Source organism: Rattus norvegicus, chromosome 12 (genome assembly GCF_036323735.1).
Source record: "Rattus norvegicus strain BN/NHsdMcwi chromosome 12, GRCr8, whole genome shotgun sequence".
Taxonomy (NCBI): Eukaryota; Metazoa; Chordata; class Mammalia; order Rodentia; family Muridae; genus Rattus; species Rattus norvegicus.
This window is the reverse complement of record NC_086030.1, coordinates 15,829,588-15,850,893: the sequence shown is the minus strand read 5'-3', so window position 1 is coordinate 15,850,893 and position 21,306 is coordinate 15,829,588. Positions and strand designations below refer to the sequence as shown.

General features: G+C 47.0%; 2 protein-coding genes across 3 annotated transcripts in view; one reads left to right on the top strand and one right to left on the bottom strand.

Moving 5' to 3' along the window:
* Eif2ak1 (eukaryotic translation initiation factor 2 alpha kinase 1) overlaps positions 1-21,306 on the top strand; it is a 33,836-nt gene that overhangs the window by 7,373 nt on the left and 5,157 nt on the right. The window contains exons 4-14 of one of the 2 annotated variants that reach the window (XM_039089135.2): positions 786-823; positions 2,288-2,387; positions 3,502-3,582; positions 6,178-6,277; positions 7,847-7,904; positions 8,542-8,866; positions 9,505-9,616; positions 12,774-12,874; positions 17,846-17,920; positions 20,386-20,500; positions 20,687-20,769. In XM_039089135.2, the coding sequence (XP_038945063.1) occupies positions 786-823; positions 2,288-2,387; positions 3,502-3,582; positions 6,178-6,277; positions 7,847-7,904; positions 8,542-8,866; positions 9,505-9,616; positions 12,774-12,874; positions 17,846-17,920; positions 20,386-20,500; positions 20,687-20,769 (1,188 nt within the window). The remainder of the gene's footprint in view (positions 1-785; positions 824-2,287; positions 2,388-3,501; positions 3,583-6,177; positions 6,278-7,846; positions 7,905-8,541; positions 8,867-9,504; positions 9,617-12,773; positions 12,875-17,845; positions 17,921-20,385; positions 20,501-20,686; positions 20,770-21,306) is intronic. The other variant, NM_013223.2, reaches the window with a different exon arrangement.
* Ankrd61 (ankyrin repeat domain 61) lies at positions 13,969-18,327 on the bottom strand. Its single transcript, NM_001044297.1, is given in 3 exon segments — positions 13,969-15,066; positions 16,869-16,966; positions 18,075-18,327. Coding segments are annotated over 3 exon segments (1,257 nt in total). The 5' UTR covers positions 18,288-18,327; the 3' UTR covers positions 13,969-14,120.

Here is a 21,306-nt window from a genome sequence, read left to right as displayed (position 1 = left end):
ATCTTAAAAACAAAAAATCCTAACCCAGGCCTGACCAAGTGAAATCAATAAAGACCAAAGGAAAAGAATGAGACGGGGGCAGGGGTAGGGTTGAAGGCTGTGGTTGGGATATATTGTATGAAAGAATAATAAATAAAATTAATAAAAAAAACCAAAAAGAACATTTTAACAGGTTCAAGTCTGACCCTGTGCTGGAAGTAGGTGGGGAGGATCGAGGGCAGGGAGGGTGGGCGGGAAGAGGGCTCCAGAGGGGGTGGTGGCTGAGGAGGTGGGAGGAGTCAGTTTTCGCTCATGGAGCTCCTTGCATGAGATAAATTCTCAGCTCTGAAATATCATGAACTATTAAGTAATACTAAAATGTCATCCTTTACTTGGGCATGTGGTTTAGTCCTGTAATCCCAGCACTCAGACAGAGGCAAAGAGGATAGCTGCAAGTTAAGAGACTAGCTCGGTCTATCTACATGGTGAGTTCTAGGCAAGCCAAGGCAACATCAATACCCTGTATCAAAACCAAAACCAAACCAAACAACAGAAAGCTATTTTCATCCTTAGGTAAGGGCTTATGTTTGTAATTCAAGTACCCAGCAGGTTAAGGCAGGATTATGAGTCTAAGGCCAAGTTTTGCCACCTACTAAAATTTGTTTCACAAACACTCCATAAATAAGTAAAATGCTAGGCTGGTCTGGTTTTAGGTATTTGAGCATTTGAGTTAGTGGGATGTTGAATTTGATTCCTTGTTCATCAAATGTTTCAAGTGGTTCTTAAAGACAATATTTTGGTTTTAGGATCCTTGTCAAGATAATTCTTACATGCAGAAAATCAGGTATGTATTTGATGCTTTTTCACTAGCTCAAAGAGTTGAAGGAAAATGAGTTTATAAAAGCATTCCTGTGTTCTTCCCTTCTCAAGACATAGTCTTGCTGTGTATCCCAGACTGGCCTGGAAGTTAGCGCTCTCTTCCTGCCGCCATCCAGACGGCTGGATTACAGGCCTTTCCAGCCGCCATGCCCGGCCAGCTGCTCTAAGGTTCCTTTGCTTCTCGTGGTCCCCACTGAGTGCAGATTCTTACCAGCTTGCCTCTTCCTGCTCTGTTTGAGACAGGGTCTCATGTAGTTTCCATGTTTGCCGTGTAGCTAAGATTGGTCTTAAATTCTCGGTCCTCCTGCCTCCACTTTCTGCGCGCTGAGATCTCGGGCATCAGTCTTTCTCTCTGTCTGAGCGTATATGTTATGCACCCGGGTGCCACTGCACTTGGCGTCTAGAGGTTGACGAGCTGTTTTTCTCCATCTTGCTTCCCGTTACATACTGAGATACAGAGTCTTGCTGCATGCAGAGCTCCCTGATCCGTTCAGTCTCGCCAGCCCGCTCGCTCTAGGCTCCCTTTTTCTGCCTCATTTATGTTGGCACCGGGCTCTGTGCTACAGTCCTCATGCTCACAGGCAGCAAATGCTCTCTCCACACAGCCATCACCACAGCCCTCTTCCCTGGTTTGGTTTTTTTGTTTGTTGTTGTTTTGTTTGTTTGACTCAAAAGTCTTTGTGCAATCCAAACTGTCTTTCTACTAGAGACCCTCCTGCTGGGATTACAGACGTGTGTACCATGTCCAGCAAACCGTACCATTCATGTGACTGCTGATACTTCCTTTAGGAGACGCCATTGGCCTTTTACCTTATTACAGACTTAAACGTCTGTAAGGATACAGCACCACTCAGGAGTCCTGTGGTTGGGTACAGCTGGAATCCCACATCCCGACATGTGGAGAACAGAAGTGGGGGCTCGATCACCACATGCTGAAGGCCAGTCTGGGCTCAGATAGCTCCAGGAAGCCTGGGCCCCAAAGCAAGGTCTGGTCTCAAATTCCCATCTAATCCCCCCAGCCCCAAAAAAGAGGAAACCCACTAAAACAAGAGATTTGAGTCAAACCTGCAGGCAGTGTGCGCACAACTGTAGCAGCCACACCTAGGGGGTAGTGGCAGCAGGCTCAGGAGTCTAAGGGTCAGTCTGGCTGCTGAGACCCTGTCTCTCAGAGGGAAAGCAAAGTTCACCTAATTCCTTGCTGATTTCTGCTGGAATGCTATCTACTAACTCTAATGAGCTCTCTTGCTATGTTCCTTACAGTTCTTCATTTACAGAGCCGTTTTCTTCCCATAGGAAATTAGGAATCTGCTTGTCTCGGATTCTTTCTACCTTCAGTTTACTGATAAATGTGTCTCAGCAGGTTGGTGACCAGTGCTTGCCTTTGATTGTCACATCTTGATATTGATGGACTGTCTTATTCAACTTTTAGATCCAGGGAGATAGCTCTCGAAGCACAGACTTCACGCTACTTAAATGAATTTGAAGAGCTCGCCATCTTAGGAAAAGGCGGATATGGAAGAGTTTACAAGGTTTTGCTTTGTTTTCTCCTGGTTGCTTATTTTGACCTATTATGCTGTCAATGTGTGCGTTTAGAAGGGTAATTTCATTATTATGATTAGAAGTACCCAGAGATTCCTTAAAGTCACGTTTTTCTTTTCAGGCAGTTGATGGGTTTTAATTTTTTCTTAACCATATTAGTAATGTTGATTATTTCGGTAGCTCGAGAAACTTTGAGCTTTTATTCTGTAGTCTAGGGTTATTAAACGTATTATAAGGTGGGCACAGTAGCACACATCTTTAATCTTAGTCCTGGGCTTGCAGAGTCAGGCAGATCTGAGGCCAGCCTGGTCTACAGAGCAAATGCCAGACAAGCCAGGACTGCGTGGTGAGATCTTGTCTAAAACAAAGAAAGAACTAGTGATGTAAAAGGAGTTGAATGTGGAAGACGGATTTATAGGGAGGAAAGGGGATTATAAGGGTGGGAGGTGACAGTGACTTGTGTTTGTTCAAGTGTGACAACACCAAAGAACAAGCTTAATAAAAACGGAATTCTACACATTTTTAACCTAGTATTTTCAGTCTATAGTTTAAAGATTTTCAGCAGAATGACAGGAAATCAACTCAAACTAGAAGTTGAAACTTAAAAAGGCTGTGCAGGAGGCTACGCTGCTGGAGCTCTGCCTCAGCTGGTTGAGTTCTTGCCTGCATGCCCTAAGTCCTGGGCCCGATCCCCAGCATGACTCAAACCATAAGATTGCATGCCTTATGCACGAGTCAGGAGGATCACAAGGTCAGGGTCATCCTTGGATTCCCAGTGAGTGTGAGGCCAGCCTGTGGTACTTGAGACCTGGTCTCAAAAGAATAAAAAAAAAATCACGTTACTAAAAATAATCATGTTTCTGTGTTCGGGGCTATACATAGAACTTTCTAGCATTCTTCTTCAGACCAGGAGCCACTTGGGTTGGAAGCAGTTTTGTTTGCAAAGCTCCTGGTTCAGAAGGCCAGGGCTGGCCTTCCCTTGATTTGATCTCTAGTTGGTTTGGGTTACCAAAGCTGACATGAAATGAATTCCTTTCATCAGTTGCATTCGATGGAATTTAATACTTTTTCTTTTCTTCTGTGTTTTTTTTTTCCACCCCTTAGGTCCGGAACAAATTAGATGGTCAGCATTATGCAATTAAGAAAATCCTGATTAAGAGTGCAACTAAAACGGATTGTATGAAGGTATGACGCTGGGTGGGCACGCCTGCAGGTGCACATGCCATGGAGTTATGTGTGTGAGGGTGCACACACTGCATGCTTGTGGGTGACGTTCCTGAGGTACTGTTCACCTCGGTTTTATAGACAGGGTCTGTCTCTACACTGGAGCTGCAGGGTTGGGAGGCTGGTGAAGCCCGGGGTCCTCATCCCAGCCTGCTCAGCCTTATAACTCAGATATAAGGATCACAAGATGTGACATGCCTAGTCTTTAGTCCAGCCATCAACTTCAAATTTTCATGCTTGGCAAATTGAGCGCTTGACTGTCCAAGCTGTCTCCCTAACCCTGAAGGAAGGGTTTCAGAAAATGATTAGAGCCAGCCCTGGCATGGTGGTGCTAAGTGGAGAGGGGTGAAGGGGACCCCCACACAGTGGGGAGCTCCCTCCCAGACCCCAGATTAAGCATAGGCCACGCCCAAACACCTATTTTCACAGAGACCTTTTATGAAGCAGGGAAGAAGAGTTAAGGTGGCTGTCCTCTGACTCAGGCAGGAAATAGCAGCACAGGACCTTGCAGGTGTCATGTGTGAGGGGAAGGGAGGGGAGGGCTGTTAGAATGGGCTGGCATGTGGTGGTGTGTTCTGATTGGGCATGTTAATTAGGTGATCCAAAGGGGGCTGTTGATTGCTGACCTTGGTAGTCAGCCTGGGGATCGAGTCTGGCATGAGAAAGTGTTCAAATAAGGGAACAGACCCTGGTGACTAGCTTTAAGGATGTGTGCATTCTGTGGTTTATGAGGGAGAAAGAATGAGGAAGGGCAGGGCATGCCAGGGCCATGGCTGCTGAACCTGGGCCTGCTAGAGCCCTGTAGTAGGAGGATCAGCTCAAGGTCTGTCTCTGGTGTAGATTGCAGGCTAGACTGGGTTATATCAGAGCCCATCACAAAAGCCACCTTCACCGAAAAAAGATAATATGATTTGAGCTGGGCTCACTCTGTGTACCAGTAGTCTTTTTTTTTTTTTTTCCGGAGCTGGGGACCGAACCCAGGGCCTTGTGCTTGCTAGGCAAGTGCTCTACCACTGAGCCAAATCCCCAACCCCACCAGTAAGTAGTCTTAAGTTCCCGGGGAGGGTGAGGTAGGATGATCACATGAGGGGGGTGTACATGGTGAGTCAGGTGTGTAATCCCACTTCTCAGAGTGAAGCTGGAGAATTGAAAATTCAGGGCCCATTAAGGCTTCAGAATGAGTTCAAGGCTGGGCAACTTAGACTCTGTCAAAAAGTGAGAGGAAGGGGTTGGGGATTTAGCTCAGTGGTAGAGCGCTTGCCTAGGAAGCGCAAGGCCCTGGGTTTGGTCCCCAGCTGGGGAGTGGGGAGGAGTGAGAGGAAGGCTGGAGGCACAAGATGAAGAATGTGTTTGCTTGCCCCAGTCTGGAAGGCTCTAGGTTCTACCATAGTGCAGGGGGCAGCACAGGAGGGAGTTGCAAGGGATACAGCCAACTGTGTTGATTTGTGTTGATTTTTTAAAAGATCTATATTTATATGTATATAATTGCTAAGTAGTAGGTTTTCAATAAATACAGAGAACATGAAAGCTATATTTTTATTTCATGTAATTTTCTTTAAAGTCGTGATTTTTCTATTTTATTTTATATACTATATTATTTTTGGGATTATATTTCACAGTGTAGACCAGGCCAGCCTTAGACCAAATACTGGGACTGAAGTCATAGCACAGGCTGTGCACATGTCTGCGTGCATGTGTGCCCGCCGTGTCTGTTGAAGATCAGAGAACAACTTGTGGTTCTCTCATTGTAGCATGTAGATTCCAGGGACTAGTTTCAGGTCATCAGGCTTGGAAGCAAGGTGCCTTAGCCTTCTGAGCTGTCGCACTGGTGAGAAATTCTTTAAGTACTTGATTATCAAGTACTGTCCAGCCTGTGAGGTAAAAGGATGGGCCAGTCTCTTACTGACATGGTGTGTGGTGCTGGGTCAGTTCCTTTCTCCTCTAAGTCCCTGTATCTCTGACTGTTTAAATAACAATGACAAGACCATCCATCCCAACATCGATTATCCCAGTGCTTGGATTGCTGAGCAGGAGAATCAGGAGTCTGAAGCCAGACTGCTGCTTTGTGAGACACTATCAGAACAAACAAAAACCACTCCTGGGAGGCTGGAAATGCAGCTCAGCCTAGGAGAGTGAAGGAAAGCAGACAAAGGTCTTAAGACAATAGGAGGGTGACAGTGTGGGCCTCGCTCCTGGTGGGGAGGGGTACAGGAATCAAGGGAACTTGCAGAACAGTAAGTGTGGAGTGGCTGGAACAATCGCCATTTGCCTGGGCATGAAGGTGCACCCCTTTAATCCAGCACTTGAGAGGCAGAGACAGGAGGATCTCTGTGAGTTCAAAGTCAACCTGGTGTATATACCGAGGTCTAGGACAGCCAGGGTTGCACAGTGAGTTCTGAAGGATAACAACCACAGCAAACACTTGACTTTGTCTTTCATAGGGGCTTTCCTCTTTTCTGTGGGGTTCCGATTCCCCTTTGAGAAGGGTTATACTTCCAGGGTGAGTAGTACTAGAACAACTTGCCAGTGAAAGCATTTGTATCATTTTTGTGGTAGGTGCTACGGGAAGTGAAGGTTCTGGCAGGCCTCCAGCACCCCAATATCGTTGGCTACCACACTGCATGGATAGAGCACGTTCACGTGCTTCAGCCACAAGGTAAGGTGCTCTTCATTTCATTTCTTTACTTCCGGGAGTGGTTGTTTCTGAGACAGCGTCTCTCACTGCTTCTGCTTCCTGAGTTCTGGGATTAAAGGTGTGTGCCTACCTTACTTACTTTTAACTATTGTCTACATAGTTTCTGCGTGTGGGAGGGAGTGTGTCTCTGGCTTGTTGGTGCCCTTAGAGTCCCAGAGATGTCCCAGCTGCCCCGCTGATCTCTACCTGCTGGCCTCAATCTTGCTGCAGTTCTTCTGTCTGTTCCTCTAGAGTGCTAGGGTTACTGAAGTGAGCCATCATGCCTGGCTAAGGGAAATAGTTTTTGTTTGATTGACACAAGTCAATCATCCCTAGTCTAATAATCTGAAAAGAGATTCTCAAAAGAGAATCTGAAATGTTGTCATATCCAAAATGTTTAGAGCCTCATAAAAGCACACAACTGTTTGGATTTTAGGATTGGGGAGGCCTCTGGTGTTCTGAACATACCTTCTACAGGGAATGAGGGGGAGAGTCCCAAATCTGAAGTACTTTGTCTCCACTTACCTCTGTATGCATCCAGACTACACAAGAGTATCTAATAAACTTCTACCCCAGCCAAATCTGTCCTGCCCTTGTATACACAAGCTGAGAATGCTTCTGGTTTTACTGGCTTTTTTATTTTTTTAAAAAAGCTTTCAGATAAGGACTATTGCCAAGGCCAGATTAACCTCAAAATTAATTAGCTCAAGTTGGCCTTCAAGTGGGGATGTGCACACGTCTCGTCTCAGTCTCCTGAGGGCTGAGATTACAAACATGTATTTGTACACAGCCTTCATTTCTTTGATTTTTTTGTTTTGTTTTTTGTTAGTGCTAGGGATTCTTCTTCCCCCCCCCCCCCGCCCCCCCAGAGCTGGGGACCGAACCCAGGGCCTTGCGCTCGCTAGGCAAGCGCTCTACCACTGAGCTAAATCCCCAACCCCATAGTGCTGGGGATTGAATGCAGAACCTTGTACGTTGGAGGCAAGCGGTCCCCTGCCGTGCTATAGCCCTAGCCCCAGATTTTTCATTTTTAAAGCTGAAATTTACCACATAGACATACATGCAAATAGAGAAAATCCGTAGAAGAGTATTTTATGAAAAAAATATGAAATTCAAATTTCAGTTTAATCAAGTTTATTAGAACATAAATGTCCTTACTCTAAAGATCCCATGGAAGTCCAAAGAGGGCTTCAGATGTTCAGGAACTGGAGTTGCAGGTGTTTGTAAGCTGCCTCCTGTGGGCGCTGGGAACTGAACCCAAAGTCCTCTGTGGGGCAAGCAATGCTCTTAAGTGCAGAGCCATCACTCCAGCTGAGCAGGACTGAGGCTGAGTTATGAGGTCCCGCACACCCCGTGTTGACTGACAGGTCTCTGGAGCCCTCGGTGATCCTGGTGCAGTTCCTGGAGTGTCCCTATCGCTTAGACGTAGGCCTGCCATGTCCCTTTCGATGTGCAGCGTCCTTGGTCTGTCTGTATATTTCAGCTCTGACTCTGACTGTGCATTGAAAGTCATGGCTGCCTGCAGACGTCTGTGTTTATTTCTGTTTACAGACAGAGTTCCCATTCAACTGCCCTCTCTTGAAGTGTTGTCAGAGCATGAAGGGGACAGGTATGTGGACTGGTGTGACCTGTGCACAGTTACCATTGTGTTTTGTCACCAGCAGGGACTTGCTTTTGTCTTTTGGTGCCAGGAACTGGGGAGGAGTGTGGTGGGCTCTCCTGCTGCTTGTTTCTTTTCCTATCCTTTTGTCATTTTTCTTATTTTCCTTACAAAATACTAAGTTAATTTCTGCTGTCGTACTTGCTAGTATTTACTCTAACTGACTTACTCAGTACAGGGTCTTGCTATGCAGCTCAGACTGTTCTTTAACTTAATTTGTAGCCCTGGCTAGCTTCATTTTGACAGTTCTCCTGCCTTAGCTTCCTGGGTCTTGGGATTAGAGATTTTTGTCCCTCTGTCAATATTCTAAATTTCAGTTAATGCTAGACAGATTTGATACTCTTTTTGAAATTTAAGACAGTGTCTCATGTAGCCCAGGCTTGCCTAGGACTTGATATGTAGCTGAGGAACCTCCTGCCTTTGCCTCCTAGTTGACGCTGGGGTGCTGAGGTTGCCGGCTTGTGCCAAAAAGACCTGCCTGTGCTACTTAACTGAGATGCTTGTAAGCCTCACCCAGGCTTGAAAGAGCAGTTCAGACACTTGTGTCATTTACGGTCACTTTTGTGTTACTGTTTTTTACTTCTAGAAATCAAGGTGGTGTTAAAGATAATGAAAGCAGTTCGTCCATTATCTTTGCTGAACTCACCCCAGAAAAAGAAAACCCTTTAGCGGAATCTGATGTTAAGAATGAGAATAACAACTTGGTGAGCTACAGGGCCAACTTAGTGATCAGGAGCAGCAGTGAAAGCGAATCGTCCATTGAGCTCCAAGAAGATGGCTTGAACGAGTCGCCTCTCAGACCAGTTGTCAAGCACCAGCTGCCGCTGGGGCATAGCTCAGACGTGGAAGGGAATTTTACCTCCACGGATGAGTCTTCTGAAGACAATTTGAACCTGCTGGGGCAGACAGAGGTAAAGCTTTCCTAGACCCATTCTCATTCACCACCACCTCAGCTCACACAGCTGCACTTTGGAGAATACTGGCAGTTGTAGAATACCATGCAGCCATTCTGTAACATTTATCTTAATGGAGTTTTGTGATAGAGCACTTGCAAGGTTCCGTTCTAGCATTATAAGGAAAACCCCCCCAAGACAAGTATCAGTTATTTACATTGTGACCAGACCCCCCCTCCCCCCCAATACGTTTCAATCACTTCCTCGGGCCACATTCAAAAGCTTCTGATTCGGGTTTGGGGTCCCTGTGCTAGGACATAGGTTGTTTAGGACGTGTCTTACCAGGCCACCTGCCCTTGGATTTGCTGTGTTCTGATGGGTCACCTTGAACTTGTGATCCTTTTCGTCCCACCTCCTGAGTGCCAGGATTACAGGCAGGTACCCTGCTAGGTGTGTGTGGGACTAGGGATTTTAGGAAAGGATTCCGGCCCGCTGAGCAAGGGAGCACATCTCCAGCCTTAGGCCACACCGCGATCTGTCTCTGCAGTAGTCTCCTTTGGGAGACTTTAGGCAGCCATTAGTGGTGGTGTGTGAGCTCGAGTTGTCGAATGAAGACTGTGAGACGGGCAGATGGGAACATGCTGCGTGTCCTCTAGGCGCGGTACCACCTGATGCTGCACATCCAGATGCAGCTGTGTGAGCTCTCCCTGTGGGACTGGATAGCTGAGAGGAACAATCGGAGCCGGGAGTGCGTGGATGAAGCAGCTTGTGAGTACCATCCGTGAAGTTTTCAAAAGCGACTGTGCGTTGGTAGTTTATCTGTGATAATAACGGGTTGGTTGGTATCTGTGCTGGTTGCTGTTAGTTCTCAGCTTGACAGGACCTAGGGTCACCTGGATCTCTGCAGATACACCAGGGAGGGATTATATAGGTTAGGTTAGCCTCTGGGGATGCCTGTAGGGGATTATGTTGATTAGATAATTGAGGTGAGAAGACCTGCCCACTGTGGGAGGCACCATTCCCTGGGCTGGGATCCTGGACTGTATGAAAGGGAGAATGGGAGCTGAGTGATAATGTCCATTCATTACCCTCTGAGTGGAGGTATGTAGCCCATGGGTTCCAACTCCTGCCATGTTAGTACTCCTGTGATGAGAGCCCACATAGAACCTTGAACGGTGAGCAGAGGTGAGCCTTTCTCCCTTGAGTTCCTTTATGATGGCAATGAGAAAAGAAACTAAGACGGGTTTTGAATAGTAACATGATAGAATCTAAATCACTGATTTTGGATTGAAATTTTTGGTGCATACGTGTGTGTGAGATGTACACATCGTGTGGTATGTGCTCATTTGCATATGTGTGGAGAGCAGAGGTTGATTTTAGAGGGTTGTCATTCCCCACCTTAGTTTTGAGACTGTATGCCTTACTGCTTTGGCTAGGGTAGCTGGCCAGTGAGTTCCAGAGCCATGCTGTCTCTGGGTCTAAAGTACCACCTGACAAGTGCTTTGTAAACAGCATCTCTGGAGAAATGCAAGAAAAAGCTGAAAAAAACGCCAGAAGCCAGAGGAACCCTAGGAGTGATCGTTGGGATTGCAGGCATATACCAACATGCCTGGCCTTGTTGTTAAACTCACTGTGGCCAGGATGTTGGCGGTTCATCCCGTCAAGTTCCAGGACTGACGAGGTTGAGATAGGAGGTTTCAGGTTGAGTTCCAGGCTACAGCAGGAGACTGTCTGCAGCAGTGAAAAGGGTTAGTGAGGTGGTTCACTGGTATAAAAGTGTCTGTCCTCTCAGCCTGACAATCTGAGTTGGTTCCCTTGGGCTCACCTAGTAGGAGGAGGAAACTGACTCCACACATTGACCTCTGACTTGCTTGTGACACATGTATACACACACATATATATACAAATAAGTAAAATTTAAAGAGTTAAAACCCACATCCGCCCTACTGTTATTGTTACTGAATTTTTGAGGAATGTCCATATTTAAGAAGTTTTTTTTTTCTTTTTTCTTTTTTCTTTTTTTTTTTTTTTCCGGAGCTGGGGACCGAACCCAGGGCCTTGCGCTCACTAAACAAGCACTCTACCACTGAGCTAAATCCCCAACCCCTTAAGAAGTTTTAATACAGGACATCCAAACTGGTTTTTTGTTTGTTTGTTTGTTTGTTTGTTTGTTTTATTTCATGTATATGAGTACACTGTACTCAGACACACCAGAAGAGGGCATCAGATTCCAATTACAGATGGTTGTGAGCCACCATGTGGGTGCTGGGAATTGAACTCAGGACCTCTGGAAGAGCAGTTAGTGTTCTTAACAGCTGAGCCATCTCTCCAGCCCTTTTTTGGTTTTTCAAGACAGACTTTCTCTATTAACAGCCTTAGCTGAGACGAGGCTGGCCTCAAACTCAGAGATCCAGCTGTCTCTATTCCTCCAACTCCTGGGATCAAAGGCGCGTACCATCTTGCCTGACTTAATTTTTATTTATTTTTTAAATGTTTCATTGATTCTTTGTGTCACATCATGCACCCCAATCCCACTCATCTCCCCATCTCTTTGTATCCACCCTCTATCCTTGCAACCTCCACCACAAAAAAACAAAAAAAAACAAAACAAACAAACAAACAAAAAGTATAAACAACATCTTGTGGAAATTGTAGTGTGTCACAGTACGTCCCACAGTATAAGCTTTAGTCCACACATCTTTACTTGAAAATGTCTGTTTTAATGAGTAGTTGGTCTGGTTCAAGGCCTCCGGCTTGTGTTGCACTATCAATACTAGATCCTCACAGGGCCTCCTCTCGGATATCCTGTTGTTGCCCTGTGTCATGAAGATCCTACAGCTTCGGATCTGCAAGACTGGCCTTTCACAAGCTCCGCAGGTCATAGATGAGGTCGATATTGGGGTGGGCCAGCTCAGCGCCTGGATCTGGGCCTGGTGGTAGCTGGGTTGATCAGCCCTCCAGCTCTCCTGCACTGCTTGGGGCAGCTCACCCAGTGCTGCAGCTACAAAGGGGCAGGATTAGCGCTCCAGCTCTCATGTCCTCCAGGCCAGCTCACCTCTGTGCTGCCCGGTCAAGGTGCAGGGCCAGCTCTCCCCATGCTGACTGCTGCTACCCATGCGACCTCATAGCCGGCGGGTGGCTGGGCCAGCTTTTCCACACTCGCACCCTGCAGTCTCACACCCTGGGACCTGCTCACCCTGGCCCTACCGCCAGGGCCAGCTCTACTGTGCTGCCCTAGCAAGGTACATGGCCGGTCTCCCAGACGTGGGGCCAGCTCTCCTGGCTCAAATCTCTTACATTGGATCATGGCATTGATTTCTACAAATATGTTAGGCTGCATTCATAACTATCCTGATCTCATGAAGTCAACGAGCCTCAGGCTGGATGTGTCTTAAACCCTTAAAAACCACTAAGCGTTAAGACTCTTCTTTCCTCCTGTGTGGACTCTGTTCCTCCTATGTTTTACTCAGTCATTGCTGGCCAAAACGACAAATGACAGACAGAAGCTTATGCCTTGGGAAACATCTCCCTCCCAGCCCCCTTGGTAATAACGTCTTAATCCAGTGTGGCTAGGACAGTGGATTAGCCGTAGACTCCAGCATGCTAAGAGTCAAAGAGGACTACAGCTGTAATTTAGTCAGTAGTGCCTGGTCATTGCTTAGAAAGCTGTCCATACAGTGTGTCTGGCTGACCTTAGAGGTACCATTTTGGACACAGTGTCATTGTTGGGTTTCAGTCTGAGATGTTTTTCTTTGCTAGGGAAAGATCCTTTCTCCTTAGTTCCATGTTTTAGACCATTCTGGAGTGTTTGACTGTTTAAGTGACAAAGGTTAATTTGTTGAGAACTTTTACCATTTAGATGTTAATGTCATTTAATGAGTTCTAAGAAATAGGGACGTGAAACCGTTTGTTTTTAAAATTCCAGGTCCCTATGTTATGGCCAGTGTTGCAACAAAGATTTTTCAAGAACTGGTGGAAGGTGTCTTTTACATACATAACATGGGCATCGTCCACAGAGATCTGAAGGTAAGCAGACCCCTAGACCTGTGAGCACGGCAGTGGGACTCATGGAGTACAGTGAGGTGACATACCTCATTCATCTCTAGGATGTTGTCATTGCTGTTGTGTAACTTGTTACCCCAGAGGTCCAGAACTGGTTGGGAGGATGGTTCAGTCGGTAAAGTGTTTGTGGTGCAAGCATGAGGACTTGAGTTTGTGTCTCTAGAACCTACCTAAAGTCTGGAGCAGGTGCCTGGCCATGACGTCAGTGCTGGGGAAGCAGACAGGAGGGTTCTTGGGGCTCCCTGGCCGTCAGCCACATGATCAATTGAGGAAGGTGCCCATTGTCAACTTTTGGCCTCTGTATGCATAAATACACTCTCATGTACACGTGTGTGCGCATGCACACACATACTCATAAAGCAACCTTTCCCCCAATACTTTAAAAAAAGCCCTTGGATTGAATTTAAAAGCAGTGATGGGGTCATTTGAACATTGTCTTAAAGGATGAGTATAGTAAGGGGTAACTCTACTGCTTCCTAGTGTAATTGGTCATGGTAAATGCACTCGTGTTGGCAAATGTGGTCGAATCTCATTGGTTAAAATATGTTTCCAGGAAATGATCTTTTGGTTTGGTTGTTTGGTGTTTGGTTGGTTTTTTTAACCTAAAAAAAAAAAAGGCTTGGCAGTGGTGGTGCTGGTTTTTAATTCTGGCACTGGGGAAGCAGAGGCAGGTGGTTCTCTGTGAGTTCCAGGCCAGCCTGGTCTATAGAGCAAGTCCAGAGCTCCTCAAAGCTGTGTAGTGAGTCGTATCTCAAGGACCTAAACTAAAACTCCCAAATCCCTCAAAGCAAAGCAAAATGAAATTACAAACCCAGCAGACAAGAGGATCAATTAACTTGAGGTTAGCCTGGACTACATAGTGAGATCTTATCTCACCAAACCAAAATAAACCACCCACAAAACAAACAAACAAACTCCTCTGGGACTGTCTTAGTCGTAATTCCTAAAAGACCATCAAGGAAAGGTAAAATGCATTTTCTTTTTTGGCTGGCACTTTTCAGGCCAGAATTAACTCATGAGAAAGGTTATCTAAATGAAACTTTCGAAGACCACGAGAGTTAATGTGCAAGTCACTTTAATTTTCTGGAGGGATTAAGGAGCAGTAGTGTGTGCGTGCAGTGTACAGTGAAGTCCAAGTGTCTTTGGCACCTGTCTAGCCAGGAAAAATAGATGAGTCGCTGAGGTTCTCTGGCGCCGAGGACATGGGCTCTCATTTCAACAGGTAGGTGAAGTCGTAAATGCCATATATGGAGTTCCAGAGCTTCGCAGGGAGCAGCTTCTTGAGTTGGAATTTGTACTTCTCCCCATAAACATTCCTGATGTTTCTCTTACAGATGGCCTCTAGGGTCAAAGGTTTTTTCGATAACTTTATGAGGGTTTCCCTTAAGAGGTGGAATTCCGGCAGCATGATTCCTGCCGGTAGAGCCCCTTGCTTATTGCTCAGTCTTAAGGGGTAAGTGCGGTAGAGCAGCCTGGCCAGAAGCGTTACATCTCTGATGTTGGAACTGCGCTGAAGGTACATGTAAATCGGAGACTCCCCATTTCTGGTTAAAATGTTCACGTTTGCCTCAAATTCCAGCAAGAGGTTGATGATCACTTCTCTGCCTCCAAAGCATGCCTCATGCAGAGCTGTCTGGCCCTCGTGGTCCTGGGCATTGACCTGGGCTCCATGGTTGAGCAGCAGGCGGATGCAGCCCACCCCTGCTGCCAGCAGTCGGCCGGCTTTGCTCGACGCGGTACACACTGCCAGCTTCAGAGCTGTGTTCCCTGTGGACGAGATGGCACAGTTCACATTGGCCCCACAGGCAATGAGCGTCTCGATCATGTTTTTGTTCAGTATGTCTGCAGCCATGTGGAGGGGCGTCATGCTGGACTCATTAATAGCATTGACCTGGGCACCGTTTTGAGCCAAAAAGGAGAGAACTGGATAGGTCCCGTACGTTATTGCCAGGTGGAGAGGCGAATGCTTGTTGCTGTTGTCTACCCGGGCATTGACCTGAGCTCCGTGATCACACAAAATGCGCAGGCACAAGACAGCGTTGTTCTGAATGTCCGTCAGGATCTTTTGGATCCGAGTGCTGGGTTTGGTCCAGGTGGTAGAGGTGACTGGCCAGTTCAGCAACATCAGGTGAAGAGTAGTGAGGCCTTGGGCGTCCCTGGAGGAGATTTACCACATATTAAGCTGGGTGTACCTCGCTGAGGGACGGTGAAGAATTAATGTTCAGGAAGACAACCCTGATGGCAGGTAACACCGGCTAGTTCCTGTCTCTGTCTGTCTGTCTGTCTGTCTGTCTGTCTGTCTGTCTGTCTCTCTCTCTCTCTCTCTCTCTCTCTCTCTCTCTCTGGAGGAGGAGTACAGGTTGAAGTCTTATGCTCAGGTGCAGATGAACTGTGTACTTTCTAGAGACCTGAGATCCATGACAACTATCTCTTGGGCGCTCTCCACCTTATGTTTACAACTATGTCTTGACTGACTGAAACTGGCTAGCAAGTGAACTCCATCTATCCATGTGTGCCCCACTCCCCAGCCCTTGGTCATAAACCATGGACTCCCACACTCAGGTTTTAGATCCTGCTGGAGGTTTGGATGGCAAGCGTTTGACTGGTTAGAGAAGTACTGGCGATCTGTGTTGCTGTGTCTTAGGGTTTTTTAGGTCCCTGCTGAGTGGAGCCTAGGTTCTTAGGGAAGCCTATTTCAGTTTGGTTGCTCCTTCCGGGACTTGGGCCCCTTAGAGGTTGTCTCTCGGTTGTCTCTGTACCCAGCATTGTGATGGCTGTGCACTGGTTCACTGGGAATTCAGCAGAAAGGTAGGACTTTGGTATGAGCTAGGACTATCCTAGAGGTGAATACTGAAAGCCGGAACTCGCCTTCTCTGTTTCCTGGCTTTGTCTCTCCCTCATGTGTTCACTTACAAGTGTAGGAGGGGAGTTGCAGGACTCGAGTCTGGACACCCGCATTTCTCTCAAGCCTGCTCCTCCTCAAGCCCTGCCCTCACCCACATGGAACGAGTTGGCCCCCATCTCAGGCTTGCCTCCAAAATGTCTTCATCGTGCCAGAGAACGGGGAGGGCTTATCATGAGAATGTGACTGCTTCCCTGGCATTGGAAGCTGCTTTTCAGTTCACGCAGACTTAGCTGTGTGAGGACCTAAGGCTGGTGTTTGGAGAAGCAGCAGCACGTCTCACTTACACTCTGGGATGGAAAGCAGGCAGGAAAAAGGGCTTAATGAGTGCTGAATGTGGGGGTGTTCTGGAGAGGTGCAGCTCGCTCGCCCAGGGACCATGTGCATTTCTAGGGCGGGAACTGTCTTTGAGGAGCCCCTAAATGATGGGGTGAGTTGGGAGCTCCAGCTGAGACAGGCAGCCATGGAGAGGACTGGCCCAGCTGGAGCCCGTGGTACCAGAAGAGGCTCAAGCCTAGGTTGGCTGGGTGGATTTTCTGGTAGTATAAAATGAGTGTGAGAGTGTGAGCAAGACGAACTCTTCTTCATTGAAGCTAATGGTCCATCGGAGGGTAGTAAATAAGAAAGCCCAGCCCACTGTCTATTTGGTATCCATCCCCCTACCCCCATGTTGTCAGGTTTCCTGAGTGCCGTAGCCTGACTCACTGTGCTTTCTACAGCTGAGCTGTTACTTTGTGAGTTCTTTTTTTTTTTTTTTTTTTTTTTGGTTCTTTTTTTCGGAGCTGGGGACCGAACCCAGGGCCTTGCGCTTCCTAGGCAAGCGCTCTACCACTGAGCTAAATCCCCAACCCCACATAGTGAGTTCTTTAGCTGGCTGGTGCCATTCTCATATTAGTCCTAGTTCTTCAGTCTCTCCCCTTGTCAGTAAAGTAAGTTTCATGATCTGTATGCAGAATGGGACACGATCATCTGAATCACACACACACACACACACACACACACACACACACACACACCCCTCCTCACTGAGGCTCACAGCTTGCTGAGGTAACTTACCTTACTTCCGGGTCAGCACCGTGTTGTAACAAGCAAAGCAGACTTTGTGGCTTTCGGTATTCAGCAGCCAGATGGATGGGAAAGATAGGCTGTGTCTGCTGCAGGGAAACCACAGTGCATTACAAACCTGGTCACTAAGTGCCACTCAGCCTGGCGCACTGGTCCACCATCTGAGGACTTTAGCATTGGTCTGGCTTTGGCTTCACTTCATGCATTGAGATGTTGTGTTTTGTTTGTTTGTTTTTGTTCCGCTTTTTGGAGAAAGTTTCCCTATGTAGACTGGGCCTGGAACTCACAGAGATCCACCTGCCTCTGCCTCCTGAGGCGTGTGCCACCTTTACTGGCTAAAGCTTTTCTTCTTGCACTCAAATGACCCATAGCTGGTGAATTTAAATGATACACTCTATGTTCCAGAGCTGGGCATGTTGGTACACACCTGTAAATGATCCTAGCCTCTGGGGGGTGAGGACAGTTGGAGTACAAGGCCTTCTCTGGCTATAAAATCAACAGCAAATCAATTTGAAATCATTTAGTCTTTAAATTAACCCACAAATTGAATAACAAGCACATGTTACATTTTTTTTTTATGTCTCGCCAAAGCCTTTATCAGCTGTAAAACGTGGGTTTCCAAGGTTTCCCAGACACTGCAGCCTGTGTTCTGTGATTAGCAGAGCTGATCATACGCGTTCTTAAAATAGACCACGTCTGCAAGATGACAGCAAGTGAGACAGCGGAGAGGGCTGCTTTCGGTTTTATGGAAAAGAGAGGAGAAAGCTAATTACAAAAGCAGTAATAGCCAGCTTTGGTGGCTCATACCTGTGACAACACTCGGGAGGTAGAGACGGAAGGACTGAGGCATGCTTTAGGCCAGCTTGGGCAACATGGTGAGTTCGAGGCCAGCCTGGACTATAGAGTAAGACCCAGCTTCAAACAAACAAACAAACAAACTGAAAATCTACATGGCTTCTCTGCTGTAGGTGTATTCTGAGAGTAAGATGTCAGTCTTCTTCCCTCCACACAAGATGTGTTCCAGCCAGCCCTTCATCTGTGTGGTGAGTGGGAGGAGCTGAAGGCTAGGGTACACTGGGTCTGGGTGATGGTGTGCTGAGCACTGTGTTTTGTGAAGGCCTCCCAAGTGCCGGGATTAGAAAGATGTGCCACTGCTCCCGCTCCATTGTTCCTCGGGTGTGACTGAGTGGGGAGTACCTGGCTCAGGAACCTGTAGCCGGTGGAGCTGGCCAGGAGGGTCAGGGGCTGGTTGACAGGGTGGTTCCTGAGCAGGGTCCTGATTGTGTCGCAGTCTTCCTTGATGATGGCCTCATACAGCCTCGAGTGCAGTGCCGTGGCCAGGCTTCCCTCCAGCAACACGGCACTGTCAGCCGCAAAGTCTCTGCTTCCCCTCTTGGTTATGTTTCCCATGAGAACGTCTCTCGAGCAAGGGCTTCCAGGTGAGGGAGGCAGCTGTGGAATTGGCCAGTTTCCTTTCTTATGATGATGATCCCTTTGGCTCGGTTCTAGAACCGTTCTAGAATTGTATGTCAACAGAATCTTTTGGGTCTCTTCCTTCCTTGTTTCCTCCCTTCCATGCTCCCTCCCTCCCTCCCTCCCTCCCTCCTTCCCTCCCTCCTTCCCTCCCTCCTTCCCTCCCTTCCTTCCCTCCTTCCTTCCTTCCTCCCTCCCTCCCTCCTTCCCTCCCTCCCTTCCTTCCTTTCTTTTCATTTGTTTGAGACAGGCTTTCTCTGTGTAGCCCTGGCTGTTCTGGAATTCTCTGTGTCGATCAGGCTGGCCTCAAATGCAGAGATCCGCCAGACTCTGCCTCCCAAGTGCTGGGATTTAAGGTGTGGGCTGGCTCCGTTTCTGTACAGGAGCCAGCACCTGAGACTTCGTTCCCTCACTGTATAGTGCCAAGTGCAGTTTCTCAGCTTTTACACCCAGACTGGCACCTTATAGCTAAAATCCTCTCTTTTCCCTTACGAGTCACGTAATTAAATCTAATAGTGCCAGTGAGAAGGCCAGGCCTACACCAAGCATGACCACCTGAGCTCCATCCTGGCGATCCACACGGTGGGACTCCTACAGGTTGTCCTCTGACCTCACTCCTCATTCCATGCCATGCATACACATTTAAAAAGAATTTATTTATTTATTTAATGTATATGAGTACACCGTCGCTGTCCTGAGACACACCAGAAGGAGGCATCAGATCCCATTACAGATGGTTGTGAGCCACCATGTGGTTGCTGGGAACTGAACTCGGGACCTCGGGAAGAGCAGTCAGTGCTCTTAACTGCTGAGCCATCTCTCCAGCCCTGCATACACAGTTTTTAAAAAACAAAACTCTCAGCAGGACCAAAACAGAGTAGGACATATATTAACATAAAAGTGAATTACATTTAGTATAAGATTGTAACTTCTATTCTGTTTGTTTTAATTTCAGTGAAATCTTTTCTCCCAGTTAGGTGGTAATGTTGTCACTGTTATTTGAAACAGTCTCCTGCAGCTGTGGCTGGCTTCAAACGTGCTGTGTAGCTGGGGATGACCTTGAACTTCTGATTTGCCAGCACTAGAGAGCTGGATTGTAGATATGTGCTATTATGTATTGCTGGAGTGAGAGCACAGTGCTTTCTTTGTTCGTGCTAGGCAAGCACTCTGCCTACAGCTGAACTACATCTTCGTCCCTTTTAAGTTTTCATTTCTAAACTCAGAAACTTTACTTGGTGTGTGAGTGTATGTGCATGTTCAGTGTGTGTGTGTGTGTGTGTGTGTGTGGTGTGAGTGTGGTGTTGTGTGAGTGTGTATGTGGCATGCTCTCTGGGGTGTGTGTGTGTGTGTTATAGTGTATCTGTAGTATCTGTATATGTCTGGGAAAAGTATATATGTGGCATGGTCTGTGTGTGTGTGTGTGTGTGTGTGTGTGTTATAGTGTATCTGTAATATCTGTATATGTCTAGGAAAAGTATATATGTGGCATGGTCTGTGTGGGGGTGTGTGTGTGTCTGTGTGGGTGTGTGGGTGTGGTATGTTGTGGTGTGGTATGTGTGTCGGCCAGAGGATGATTTTGGATAGCCTGCTCTATCACTCTCTACCTTGTTCTCTTGATGCAGGGTCTCTCTGAACCTGGAGCTAGGAGGCTGACAGCCAGCAAGCCCCAGAGATCCTCCTGTGCCTTCGATGTTGATGCCAAGGCTACAGGCAGTCCTGCAGCCACACCCAGCTTTCTACTCGAGTGTTAGAGACTTGAACTCCACTCCTGGTGCTTGCAGTCAACACTCTTACTGCTTTCCCCCATAGCCAGCACCTTTTCGTTCGTTTGTGATAGGGCTTTTGTTGTATGGTCCTTGATAACCTAGGACTCAACAATGTAAACCTAAATGGCTCCATAGTCACCATGATCCTCCTGCCTCTGCCTCCCAGTTGTGACATTACAGGTGTAAGCTTCCATGCCTGGCACTCAGCAACGCTTACGTTTTACTGCTTGTTTTAAGAAAACTGAGTTGACCTCTCTGCTTATTTGTAGCCTAGAAATATTTTTCTTCATGGTCCTGATCAACAAGTGAAAATAGGAGACTTTGGTCTGGCCTGTGCAGACATCATTCAGAAGAGCGCAGATTGGACCAACAGAAACGGGAAAGGTAAGCATTCAAGTGTTCATGCATTTTCCTTACTTCTGCATTTAAAAATAGACAGTTGAACGTGTCCTTACATACCGAGAATCTTAGAGCTTTCATAAGCAAAGCTCAGGTGAGGCCTCAGGAGCAGCCGAGGTCTGAGGTCTGCTCACATTACAGTAAGTAGCTTAACAGCCTTTCCCACCATAGGAACGCCGACACACACGTCCCGAGTGGGGACTTGTCTCTACGCGTCACCTGAGCAGTTGGAAGGATCCGAGTATGATGCCAAGGTACTATTTGTTTCCCCTTTCCTCCACTGATTTCAAATTCCATGAATGTCACTAAATGCTGATCAGACTTCCCTTTAAAATGTCACCATTCATGTCAGGAAGCTAGACTCCATGCAGGTCTCTTCAGCGTTCATTCTGTGACCTCACACTTAGGTAACCAGACGGTACGGGAAGTGTGCCACCAACTCCTCTTGAAAGAGAGTGTGAGGTTTTAACCCTCATTATTCCTTGAAAAAAATGTTAAAATTGTCTTTTCAGTTTTGTTTTTAATTTTTAAAGCATTCCACTTTTCCCTCTCTTACTTTACTGGGTTTTGTTTTGGGTGCTAATGATTGAGACCATGCCTTGCATGTACTAATCAAGTGCCCTGCGACTACAGTGGGCTCCAGACTCCTTTTTAATTTTCTAAGACAGGATCTGTGTGGCCCAGCCTGGCTCCAACTCACGATCCTCCCACCCCAAGCCCCTGAGTGCTAGGATTGCACTAGACATGGTTCTTTTTTTTTTTTTTTTTTTTTTGGTTCTTTTTTTCAGAGC